General features: G+C 39.6%; 1 protein-coding gene across 1 annotated transcript; it reads left to right on the forward strand.

Annotated features, from left to right (window-relative positions):
* The first annotated feature begins 1264 nt into the window (after nucleotides 1-1264).
* Nucleotides 1265-8407, forward strand: LOC142098447 (uncharacterized). The gene is made up of 6 exons (XM_075181293.1): nucleotides 1265-1684; nucleotides 2319-2624; nucleotides 2722-3075; nucleotides 4983-5294; nucleotides 7138-7653; nucleotides 7728-8407. The coding sequence occupies exons 1-6, from the start codon at nucleotides 1378-1380 to the stop codon at nucleotides 8405-8407; spliced, it is 2475 nt and encodes an 824-aa protein (XP_075037394.1). The 5' UTR covers nucleotides 1265-1377.
* The last annotated feature ends 4374 nt before the right edge of the window (nucleotides 8408-12781 follow it).

The raw sequence follows: 12781 nt of genomic DNA on the forward strand, positions 1-12781 counted from the left end.
TGATAAATAAACAGCAAATGGAAATTCTAACTGGTACCATTCTATATATATCTATATAATCAATTTAAATACAGTTGCACTTCCACACTTAAGCAGATAACACTATAAATTCTTTTCAGCAAAATTAGAGGTTAGCAGACAGAAGACACAATCAGAAAAAGATAAAATATTTACTTTGGCAGCCACTTTTGATTGTGTACTTCACATCTGCTTCCTTTGGCTTTGGCTGACAGAATTTACAGATGTTATCTCGGGGGAACCTCCAATTATGTAGAAGTACTCTTCAGACAGTAAGTGTAAAAATAACTTATGTCCTTTATTTATGTACTGTATATGCATACACAGGGAATCGTAGTTTGACATTGAATAAGATTGAAGTCTGTCATGGGCAGCACGGTGGGTCAGTGGTTAGCACTTCTGCCTCACAGCACTGGGGTCATGAGTTCAATTCCCGAACATGGCCTTATCTGTGTGGAGTTTGTATGTGCTCCCCGTGTTTGCGTGGGTTTCCTCTGGGTGCTCCGGTTTCCTCCCCCACTCTAAAAACATACCAGTAAGTTAATTGGCTGCTATCAAAATTGACCCTAGTCTCTCTCTCTCTTTCCGTCTGTGTATGTTAAGCTCCAATGGGGCAGGGACTGATGTGAGTGAGTTCTCGGTACAGCACTGCGGAATCAGTGGTGCTATATAAATAAATGGTGATGATGATCTCTATGGCCGCTGGTTCTGGCGGGTCCAATGCGATATGTTCTGTTTGAATCTCATTTTCAACAAAGTCTCTGTGCTCCTTTACTGCAAGAATGCTCGTTTTTGTTCTGGCGCCAACTGTTGCATCTCATCTTTTCATCTCCATCCCTGCACTCCTTCTCAGAAGACCACCTAATCTATCAGCCTGCAGATAGCTTCCTAAATTATAGACGAGGCTTGCAGGGATTATGTAATGACATAAACGAGTGGCGAATCCCATCAGCAATGGATTTATCAAATGGATTTATCAATTGACCCAGAAGGTGAGACACAAGGGACTTTTTTAAATGGAAACCTGAAAAGATTGTATTGTAAATAGGGTGAGGATCCCTTCAAAATCTTACCAGAAGGCCCAATAAATTAAAGTTACATATCTGCTCCCTCAATTTCAAAATATTACAAATCATTATGAACAATGAATTTATGTTCTTTAACTATAATGCCATATTTGTAAGTTAAAGATCTCCAGACATGAGCCCTTCAGCTAAACACACAGAAAAGAGCACAAATAAAAGACTCTGTAAACTGATGTTTCTTCTTTATTAGTATTCAAATTGTGTTATTTCTACAGATTTCCAGCAGTTCCAGGTGAGTCACATTCAAAGTGATCAGAGATGGACGGAGGATAAGATGACCCTGTGTTGTCTGGCTTCCAACTGCAATAAGGACGTTCAGGTGATCTGGACTGTTACTGAGGATGATGGACTGAAGGTCACAGTCCCAGACAGTGAGACACATAGTGATGGAGAAAGTGGTCAGTTACTCAGCACTTACACTGTGAGAACAGACCAGTCACAGACGGACGGATTATACAATGTTATCACCACACTGAGCTTCACACCGACTGTATCCAAACACAAGAACATGAAGGTTGTCTGCACGTTCCTCTGTGATGGGAAATCCAGGGAGAAACGTATGAAATTGAACTTTAATCCATGTAAGTATATTAACACAAATATTGGATGTCTTACGTGTAAATTCATTATCCAGAACTTTATGAAAACTGGAAAGAGATATCATTGATATCACACACAGTAACAATCATCTAGAGAAAAACAACTCAGGTGATAAGTGCTTCACAGAAGTCTATGTTATTGCTTCTGCACCTGTCATTCGAGCGATTAAACAGCTACTGAAGTACTGCTTGGTTACGATGTAGAACTTTTCAGGCAGAGTTTTCCTGCCAGCAGCTTTTCCTGGTTGTTTTCTAATGCATGAAATGCTCTCTCCTATGACACAAGTCCCAAACATTCCAGATAATACATCCCATATGTGTATACAAACCATCTTTTCTTTCACACAAACTGATTGCTGCCCTTGAGGTACTTAATCTGGGCTGCTACTTGTATTAATCTTATGATCAGTACTATGTGTAGAAAAAAAGATAATAGGCAGTGACTGAAAATGGAACAGTAAATAAAATTAGCAAGACACTGAAGTGTGTGGAGGTTGGGATTTTTTTCCATCACATTATGGGTCAAATTAACAAAACCCAAAGTAATTTATAGCATTATTGTTTCATTCCCTGTATGTCTCCTCTTACTGTTAAATGTTATCTTATTTTCTACTAGTAAAACCCCAGCTATCAGCCCCTATAAAGCTGTCTCTGTGTGACTCCGGGGATGTCCTGTGTTCTGTGACTCTGGAGAACTTTTATCCCAGAGATATCCGGATAAATTGGAGCTGCGGAGTTGGACATTACCAGGAGCTGGAGACTACTAAAGAGAATATTCTAAAAAATTCTGACTACACATGTAATGCTGACAGTGAATGCAGAGTCCCCGGACATCTCTTCAAGGATTCAGGGTTCAGAATATGTGTGACGTGGAGCCACCAATCTCTGGATGAGTCTGAGCACCGGGAAGTGTCTGCAACAGGTATCATCACTGAAACGCTGTAACTTTGTTTTTGCTATTTCTATAAGAACAAGTTCATAGATGACATTTTCTCCCATTGTACATCTATGTGTTACAGACTTTCCTTGGCGCCCAGTGATGGATGAAATCATAAAACCTCCATTATTACTACACAGCACAGAGGCCAAACTGCAGTGTAGGATCTCTGAGTATTTCCCTGGTGATCTGGATGTGAAGTGGGTGAGGAGAGAAGCTGGAAAGCAGGAATTGTATGAAGTGTCTCCCAGTGATAAATACAAGATCCCAGTAATGGAGATCACACAACAGTCTGATAAGACTTACACCTGCACAGCCAGTCTGATTGTAACTGTGTCAGCACTAACAGAACATGGGTCAGAATTTATCTGCCGGGTGACACACCCCACTCTGGTGACACCGCTGGAGAAGAGGACGGGAAAGCTCATTGTGACAGGTGGGTGAAAGTGGAAAGAAGTAAACCTATAAGAAGTCTATACTTGAACTGTATCTTTTCATCATATAGCTACATTCAGACATTAATATATATGGAAGCGTGTTTATTACTGAACTAAATAATATATCTAAAAAAAATACCCCTAACAAATGTTTAAAACTTAACTAAATCTGTCCAGAATGCTGTTTGAGCTATCCAAAAAGAAGTCATTAGGACATTACCAAAGAGGTTGGTGCTTCTTTTTCTTAAATCAGTGCAAATTCAGTCTGCGATTGGCTAGCAAATAATCATGCGAACAGAAATGCTCTATTCAGACTGCTGATTGGTAAATTCGTACACAGGACAGGGCCATTGGTGTCACAGTGAACATAACTTACATATTGTTCATTATAACTTACTTGTTCTTCATTGGGTCTCATTAGATTTAGTTATCCTTTAAAGCAACAAATTAATTGTGTATTAACATTTAAAAGTTTTTTTTTACACTATCAAATCATTTAATCTTTTGGTTAAAAAGCTACATTAATACCAATTGAAGGTTATCAGGAGACCTGGCAATAAGCTGTAGTTATAGGGGTATCCCGGTCCAATAAGGAGGTTTCCAGATCACACAGGCAAGGAAATAATTGGAAGACACAACTGTATCTTTATTACAAAGTATATACAATGTAATACAGTAACACTAAATAACCAAAACACTTTAAACAGTGGGCGGGCAAGTCACCAAAGTTTCAAAGAACCTTAGCCCCCATTATCAAGGAGCTGCAGACTCATAGATAGTCTCTGTCTTGTGGTCCCAGCCTGTTTTTGATCCCTCTATCAGCTTGGTATTACTCCTGTCCTAAATCCTCTTGCACCAGCAAGCCCATGCAGAGTTACAGGAATCACAGGCCTCTTAAAGAAGTCAGCTCAGTAGAATCTGCAGTTACAGTCTGGCAGAAGTCAGCACTTCAACACCATTCAGGAATCATATAGAGACCTCTGGATTCACATAGACAAAACAATTTGACCTTTAGCAGAGGTGTAGAATCTAATGAAAGCTATTCACCAGGGAGGCCTGCAAGGAAGTTTGGACTTAGCTGTTATTCTCTACAGTTCGCTGCTCTCCATAAAGGTATCAGATGTGACTGGCAGGTGGACAGAAACAGGCATGATTTAAGTGGAATACAAAAGATAGAGAATAGCCTGGAACTTACTGGCGTGAATAAAATAGCCAGAACCACATTGGAAGATAGAATGCAGAAAAACACTGGAGCGGAATACCCAGGATTTCCCTTCCTCACCTTTTCCTGGACTGTCCTCTGTGATTGGCCAGTCTCTTCTATTTCAATTCTTCGAGTAGCATGGTAGGAAGGATGGTGGAGCCCCTGTGTGGCCACCTTGAAAAATAGCATCAAAGTGTGAGCAGTTATTGGGGAAATACACTGCAGTTGTAACTAATTATTCCAGGATTTACATTCTAGTTTGCTGAAACTCAGGATTGTACCTATATTTTTTTGTATCACATGTGAGGTCGTCAATGTGGATTTAAAAACACGTAGCAGCCCAAGGGCTAGATTTACTAAGCTGCGGGTTTGAAAAAGTGGGGATGTTGCCTATAGCAACCAATCAGATTCTAGCTTTCATTTATTTAGTACATTCTACAAAATGAAAGCTAGAATCTGATTGGTTGCTATAGGCAACATCCCCACTTTTTCAAACCCGCAGCTTAGTAAATCTAGCCCCAAGTGTACTAAAAATTACTTTCCTTGTCTATTTATATCTGTATAATAGTTTTTTTTTCCATGTGGTTTATTCTCTGCTACTGTCAATACAATATATAATTTCCTTAACCTGGTGTTTTTCTGTAAAAGCTTCCTCACATCCACATTATATTTGTTAACAAATGTCACAATTACACATTTCAGGAACTCCAGTTATAAAGAACGTTCTCCAGGATGACAGACACATTGTTCTGGAAATCGATAGTTTTTACCCACAAGAAATTAATGTAATCTGGGAACGTTCTGAAAGTGAACTTGGCCCATATGAAAGGTTTGGGGACCGTGACATCCAATATATTTTAACTGGAAGCAGAGACGTCACATACAGATTCACCAGCAAATGTGAGGCCATGAATAGGCTTAAGAAGATGTTAGGGAAGGACATGTATTTTAAGGCTATTGTGGAACACGAAGCTCTGAAGGCTCCAAAAGTGGTCACCGTCTTCCGCAGCCAGGGTAATATGTTTTGTGATTCATTTTTGTAACTCTCATTGCGCAAAAACACAAACACACATTTCTACTATCCTTCACTTTCTTCTATGTAGCTGTGACGTTAATGCTCTATTGTAGTATGTTCACACAACACAACAATGGGCATCTTATAAACAGCTGCTCATTCTAGTGACCAGGTGAATAAGTAACACTATACAATTGTGTACTGTTGCTTTGACTGTGTGTGTTCTGATGTCACAATGATGGGGACACTGCACAAAATTTAAAGTGACATTTTTTGAATTCATCTGCTGCATTGAAAATTGTAATATGTGCAATATGACAATGCATCAAAAACCTCTGAAAAGGTCGGATTGAAAGGACATATACTTATAAATACATTATATGTAGATTGCTGTTTTCAGAGCAATGGGGTCATGAGGAATTTCATAATGGAGCTGTCCTGTGAAATGGAGGGACAGCTAGCCAACAGCAAGTAGCATTCTCTAACACAGAATATAGGACACTCTACAAGGGTGTATAATCTATCATCATGATCATCATCACCATTTATTTATATAGCGCCACTGATTTGCAGCGCTATACAGAGAACTCATTCACATCAGTCCCTGCCCCATTGGAGCTTACAGTCTAAATTCCCTAATTGATGATGATGATGATAATATACACATACAGACAGAGAGACTAGAGTCAATTTTGATAGCAGCCAATTAACCTACCAGCATGGTTTTGGAGTGTGGGAGGAAACCGGAGCACCCGGAGGAAACCCACGCAAACACGGGGAGAAACATCCAAACTCCACACAGATAAGGCCATGATTGGTATTGAACTCATGACCCCAGTACTGTGAGGCAGAAGTGCTATCCACTTAGCCACTGTGCTGCCCAATAATCTACTAGTGGGATAGACCTTATATGAATGTTCTGTCAACACTAGTTTTACCTTCTACTGAAGAAATACATTTATAAAGGGTTGTTGGCTCATGAAATTAAATAATTTGAAAAATAATAGAGGTGCCTGGTTAGAACAGTGAAACTCTGTACAGGAAGAGATTATTTATTGCCAATATGAATTGGAATGGATTTCTTTGTTTCCATGAGCTATAGACCAATATAAAATGAATTTCAGGATTTTGATCTCTTTTTACATCAACCATAATTATTCCCAGTCTAAGGGCTAGATTTACTAAGCTGCGGGTTTGAAAAAGTGGGGATGTTGCCTATAGCAACCAATCAGATTCTAGCTATCATTTTCTAGAATGCACTAGGTAAATGATAGATTCTGATTGGTTGCTATAGGCAACATCCCCACTTTTTCAAACCCGCAGCTTAGTAAATCTAGCCCTAAGTTTTTCTAGTGCAGGGAATTTATTCCAAGTCTAACAATTATATTCTATACATTCATATTCTGAACTGAATCCTTTGTTCTCATTATCTGCTTTTTTTTTCAATTTGCAAGAACAAAGCTACAAATCAATGTGTTTCCTTTATGTTTACACTGAATGGAAATCTTCTTTATTCATTGTTTAGTATTTGTGTTTAATGATTTTCTACTTTATATTTGTAAAACAGGAATTTTTTATGAAATATCAGGATCAGAAAGACGGCAACTGCGGCATGTTGATCTGTAAATAGAGGTCAGTTCTACCTCCAGCCACCATCACACAACATGGGAGAAGTGATGAAGCAGAGGAGTGTGCTAAATAATCAGTCTGATAGATCGTTATCATTAGTCACATAGTACAAGACTCATATTAATGTATATCCAGAACAGACACCGGGAAAAGGATATAGACATCCAGCCACTGCCCTCCTGTGACTGTAGAGAATCAGCTTTATACAGACAGCTGCATCTGACGGGGGATTTCTCTACAATGGTGGTAATCAGTTTCACAATGACTACAAACAAGATCCACCCTACAATGGTGGTAGTCAGTTTCACGATGACTACAATAAAGATCCATCCTACAACGGTGGTGGTCAGTTTCACCATGACTACAATAAAGACCCACCTTGCAACAGTGGTAGTCAGTTTCACGATGACTACAATAAAGACCCACCCTACAACGGTGGTGGTCAGTTTCACGATGACCATAATAAAGACCTACCCTACAACGGTGGTGGTCAGTTTCACGATGACTACAATAAAGACCCACGCTACAACGGTGGTGGTCAGTTTCCCGATGACTATAATAAAGACCCACCCTACAACGGTGGTGGTCAGTTTCACGGTGACTACAATAAAGATCCACCCTACAATGGTGGTGGTCAGTTTCACAATGACTACAATAAAGATCCACCCTACAACGGTGGTGGTCAGTTTCACGATGACTACAATAAAGACCCACCCTACAACGGTGGTGGTCAGTTTCACGATGACTACAATAAAGGCCACCCTACAACGGTGGTGGTCAGTTTCACGATGACTATAATAAAGACCCACCCTACAACGGTGGTGGTCAGTTTCACGATGACTACATTAAAGACCCACCCTACAACGGTGGTGGTCAGTTTCTCGATGACTACAATAAAGACCCACCCTACAACGGTGGTGGTCAGTTTCTCGATGACTACAATAAAGACCCACCCTACAACGGTGGTGGTCAGTTTCCCGATGACTATAATAAAGACCCACCCTACAACGGTGGTGGTCAGTTTCACGGTGACTACAATAAAGATCCACCCTACAATGGTGGTGGTCAGTTTCACAATGACTACAATAAAGATCCACCCTACAACGGTGGTGGTCAGTTTCACGATGACTACAATAAAGACCCACCCTACAACGGTGGTGGTCAGTTTCACGATGACTACAATAAAGGCCCACCCTACAATGGTGGTGGTCAGTTTCACGATGACTATAATAAAGACCCACCCTACAACGGTGGTGGTCAGTTTCACGATGACTACATTAAAGACCCACCCTACAACGGTGGTGGTCAGTTTCTCGATGACTACAATAAAGACCCACCCTACAACGGTGGTGGTCAGTTTCTCGATGACTACAATAAAGACCCACCCTACAACGGTGGTGGTCAGTTTCACGATAACTACAATAATGACAACAAGGACACTGACTTAAAAATCACAATGATCATAAAAATCGACAGTCAATAAATATCTACATGCCATTATTTAGATGGTATGTAACCTCGTCATTTACACTGGTCACAGTGCGATTGGCGCTTTTAAGGCGGCAATGGGTGGAAACGCTGCCTGTATAATATATTCTAGCACCGGTTCCCCCCATTGACGCCTTAAAAGCGCCAATTGCACTGTGACCAGTGTAAACGACGAGGTTACATACCATCTAAATAATGTTATGTAGATATTTATTAACTGTGGCCTTCATGCGCATTGTGATTTTTAGGTCGGTGTCCTTGTTGTCGTTATTGTACTCACCATCAATACGTACCCCACCCCTCTACAAATACTGATGTTCTGCACTGAAAGGATACCAGTAATATTACATGTATTACATTATATGACCAGGAGTTACTCTCAGATAATCAGACAACACAAAACTAAGCGAATCTCCTCTCAGTCACTGAATCCATCACATTCTGACTGACACACTGGCCAATTGGACATTGACCTCTGGCCAATTGGACATACGTTGTATTTACTGTTGAACAGTTTCCAAGGAAACTGCCTGTAAGTGTCGATATTCTACCAGCAGGTAACTGCAATCAGTGTGTCTGTACCAGTTACGGATAACAGAGGGCAGGAATCTGCCTGAGGTGTTATAAACGCCCAGGTTTTTTGTTATTTTATTGTTATTTATTTTGTTATAAGTTGTTTTTACTGCTGCACAGTCCACAGATGAAACTGCCGACAGGTGTTAGAATTCTACCAGCAAATAGCTGCGATCAGTATGTCTGTGCAAGTAACAGTATTTTTTTAATTAATCACCTAATAACAATTACTGGCTATTTGTATTAATTACTATTTCAATTTGGACATTTCATTGAAATCAAATTTCCATTCACTGTCCACAAACTGTACAAGTGTTAACCATACTGTGTGTATAGAAGAATATATAGCACTTGGGTCATTTTATTATATATTTTGTGATACATCACATAATGGCATAGCAGGGGTAATAACCTTATAACTCTTCAAATGGACCTCAGTGTCTCTTTAATGTCTTTTATGTGTAGTTATACTGAGTTAAGTATCCTTCATTGGCCATATGAATTATCCTGGAGATATGTCAAGTTTTGAAAAAATGTGAATTGTTCCCAAAATAATAGTAATAATTATTTATTCAATTTACGTTGTTGATCAATGTCAGGAAATATGTTAAAAAAAAGGCCAAACTGTCTAACCTTATAAGAATATGAGTGGCAGGATTGAGTCGTACAGTATCATCGTTTGCGTGGGTTTCCTCCGAGTGCTCCGGTTTCCTCCCACACTTCAAAACCATACTGGTAGGTTAATTGGCTGCTAACAAATTGACCCTAGTCTGTCTCTGTCTGTGTCTGTGTGTGTGTGTGGCAGGCAATTTAGAGTGTAAGCTCCAATGGGGCAGGGACTGATATGAGTGAGTTCTCTGTACAGCGCTGCGGAATTAGTGGCGCTATATAAATAAATGATGAAGATGATAATGATGACCATCAAACCTCAGGCAGACATTTCCTTGTATAGTAGCGATAGAGAAATAAAATGACGTCTGACCAAACTTACATCCCTGGCTGCACTTGTTACATTTATAAAATACCCTGTGATGTGATGAAGGTTTCATCTGAATGTGTGACGCTCAGTGATACTGGGTCCTGGAAGATTAAATTCAGTCTCATCATCTGTCATCACAGGTTGCAGCTCATTATCTTACCCTCTAGTGCTGGGCTTTTATATGGCTACTGGTGGTAAATAGGCTTTATTGTTTTTATTCTCTTTATACGGTAGCAGTGTCAGTGATATGTGCTAAGTCCTTTTTCTTTATCACGTGAGAGATGTTCAGCAGCCATGTTGTCATTCGTGGGCATCGCTCAATGGAACTCTGTGCAGTGAATACAGAATGTGGTTCTTCCAGCAGGAAGAGTCTACCAGGACTATTTATGAAGCTGTAAGCCATGCGGAAGCTGCTTTTTCCGCATGGTTTATGCATTTTCAAGTAAAATGTTAATTTAAGGACAACCTAGTGCAGGAGATATCTCCTGCATTAGGCAAATTACCACATTAATCCGCAGTCTCCATAATACTCAATGGAGACTGCGGTTCTAGCAATTTTATCAAGCGCCGAAAAGCTTAGCTTGACCCCGAGGGCTAACACCATCTGAAGATGTTGTTAACCATTGAGAATTATGGAGAGAGCATCGCAGGAGAGGGATTTTCGGTTCCCTCTCCGCCAGCGTTGCTGCTCTCCCGTGCGCTCATTTCCGCAAATGGCATCTGTCTTTAATGCACATGCACGGCCCACGGTCACGTATGTACAGTAAAGACTCCGGGTCAGAGTCCTGAGTCTTCAGTAGAAAAAACTTAATCGCTGGGATAGCCTCCAATGGGAGGCGCTGTCCGAACATGACTTTATCAGTAAATAGAGCTGAAAAGTCATCTGTCATTGCTGCGATGAGAGATGATAATTAACAGGGCAAAATTATTAATAGTTCCAAAAGACCCTGATTCGATCTCATAGTAAAAATAAAACGTAACTGCTTGTTCCCTCTCCAGGTAAATTTGCAGTGTCATTTGAGGTCTATTCTGACCTACTGGGGAACATAGTAATAGAAAAATAATACAAATAAATAAATAAATAAATGTAAATTAAAAAGAAGTCTTAAAAAAAGTGAAAAGACCGCCAGCACACTTATTTCTAGTGCCTGTTGCTTTCCCAAAACTACAGGAAATGACTCGTACTGCTAGAGAGGAGGGAAATCGCAGTGAAGTTTTGCGCCAACCAGGTATCGCGGCGGAACAGTCTGTTTTATAGAGTCACAATTTTCTGGAGATACAAGTCCACATGTGTTCTCCATCCTGCACAGTGTTTATAAAGTCGCCTTTAGTGCCATTTATACTCTATAAATATTAGAAGAGGGACAACAACAGTCAGCTCATTCTGCTGTTTGGTTGGGTAGGACTGGGGTCACTAAAGTCCAAATTGCAAATGAAAAACGGAAAAATGTAATTGCCAAATGTAGAATGATGCGGGTATTATTTGGAACAGTTTTAAAACTTTTGTTCATCTCAACTTCAATCTATAACTATTTGATATTCTCTGCACATCATTGTTTATTTATGTGCTATATGGCCCATGCAGCTTTTTCTATAGGAAGTTGTAATGTATCATCGTTTGTAAATGTCTGTAATATACATATACTTGTTTAAAAATGTTTTTTGCTCATTAAAAAAAAATAACCTAATTTTTTTTTTCTTAAGCCATTTGAACGTTTGAGATGTACTGTAGGGATTTCTGTCATTAAATATAAGAATTGCAGTTATTGTGACAGCTTGATGGGGAGGAGGAGATAATTGTTGTGAACTGTCTTCAGTGGTAACAATACATTATCGCCCTCTACTGTACATTATGAGGATATTAAACATTTCATAAAAGTCATGTTTGAAAAATGACTAGACAAACTATTTCCACATACAGTATAAAGTCATGTAACAATATATCTTCAATTGATTAACAAATTGGGGCACTTGTTAATTATACAGGCAACACATTGAAGTGTGGCCACCATGTCATTTTGGTTATCACTGTGTTCCCTCCATCTCTGGGCAACCATGTCTTGGCTTTGTCCCCCAAACCATGCAGTCAGAACTCATTGCCTTCCATGCGGATCCCGCAGACACATTCTTTCACCGCTTGCCCCATGTCTCCTCCTCCGCCACCTCTCTGTGTCTGTTCATAAAAGAACCCTGTGTCTCTGAGAACACGGTCCTGGTGGTGAACTCTTGTGGGAGACCGAGAGGGAGGGATTCATTCAGCAGAACCAGCGGCCATTCTCTAGATATTCAAATCTTCTCTAGAGTGATGGAGTCTGGTTGCACCTGTATAATTAAAAAAGTACCCAGATTTGTTAGATAAAACTACGATTACGTTGTCAATGAAGGTCAGAGATCTACAACGTTTTTTATGCCTGCTAGGGCATATTGTAAGCTAGAACTGAAATGTTATGATAGGAAAATAGCCTTCTTTCCCCACTTTGTCTCAGTGCTAAAGTTCAGAAATATAAGTGAGGGTTTGTTAGTTAAATAAATGAAGTCTAGCAGCAAGTTTAACTATTAACTTAACATGATAATATGAGTCTAACAATATAAAAAAAAAATAAAGTCATACTTGTTTCCCAGTAATGTTACAAAGTTGCTTTACAAGATAGATTCAACTTGATCCACTTTAATAAAGAGTAATTATATAATTCTACTGACAAACTGGGTTGGGTATGGTTTACCTGTTACCACAATTCTGACATGACCAATCCCTACAAAAAAAAATCCCAAATAATTAAAACCGAATAGAAAATAAAGAGACTTACCTTCAACCCG

Source organism: Mixophyes fleayi, chromosome 7 (assembly GCF_038048845.1).
Source record: "Mixophyes fleayi isolate aMixFle1 chromosome 7, aMixFle1.hap1, whole genome shotgun sequence".
NCBI classification, from domain to species: Eukaryota; Metazoa; Chordata; class Amphibia; order Anura; family Limnodynastidae; genus Mixophyes; species Mixophyes fleayi.

What these genes read in the sequence shown, in the direction of transcription:
- LOC142098447 (XM_075181293.1), top strand. Translation starts at nt 1,378, where the DNA reads ATGACCCTGTGTTGTCTGGCTTCCAACTGCAATAAGGACGTTCAGGTG. An exon ending in GAAATTGAACTTTAATCCAT is followed by an intron (nt 1,685 to 2,318) that starts GTAAGTATATTA and finishes ATTTTCTACTAG; the next exon opens with TAAAACCCCAGCTATCAGCC. An exon ending in CACCGTCTTCCGCAGCCAGG is followed by an intron (nt 5,295 to 7,137) that starts GTAATATGTTTT and finishes TTATACAGACAG; the next exon opens with CTGCATCTGACGGGGGATTT.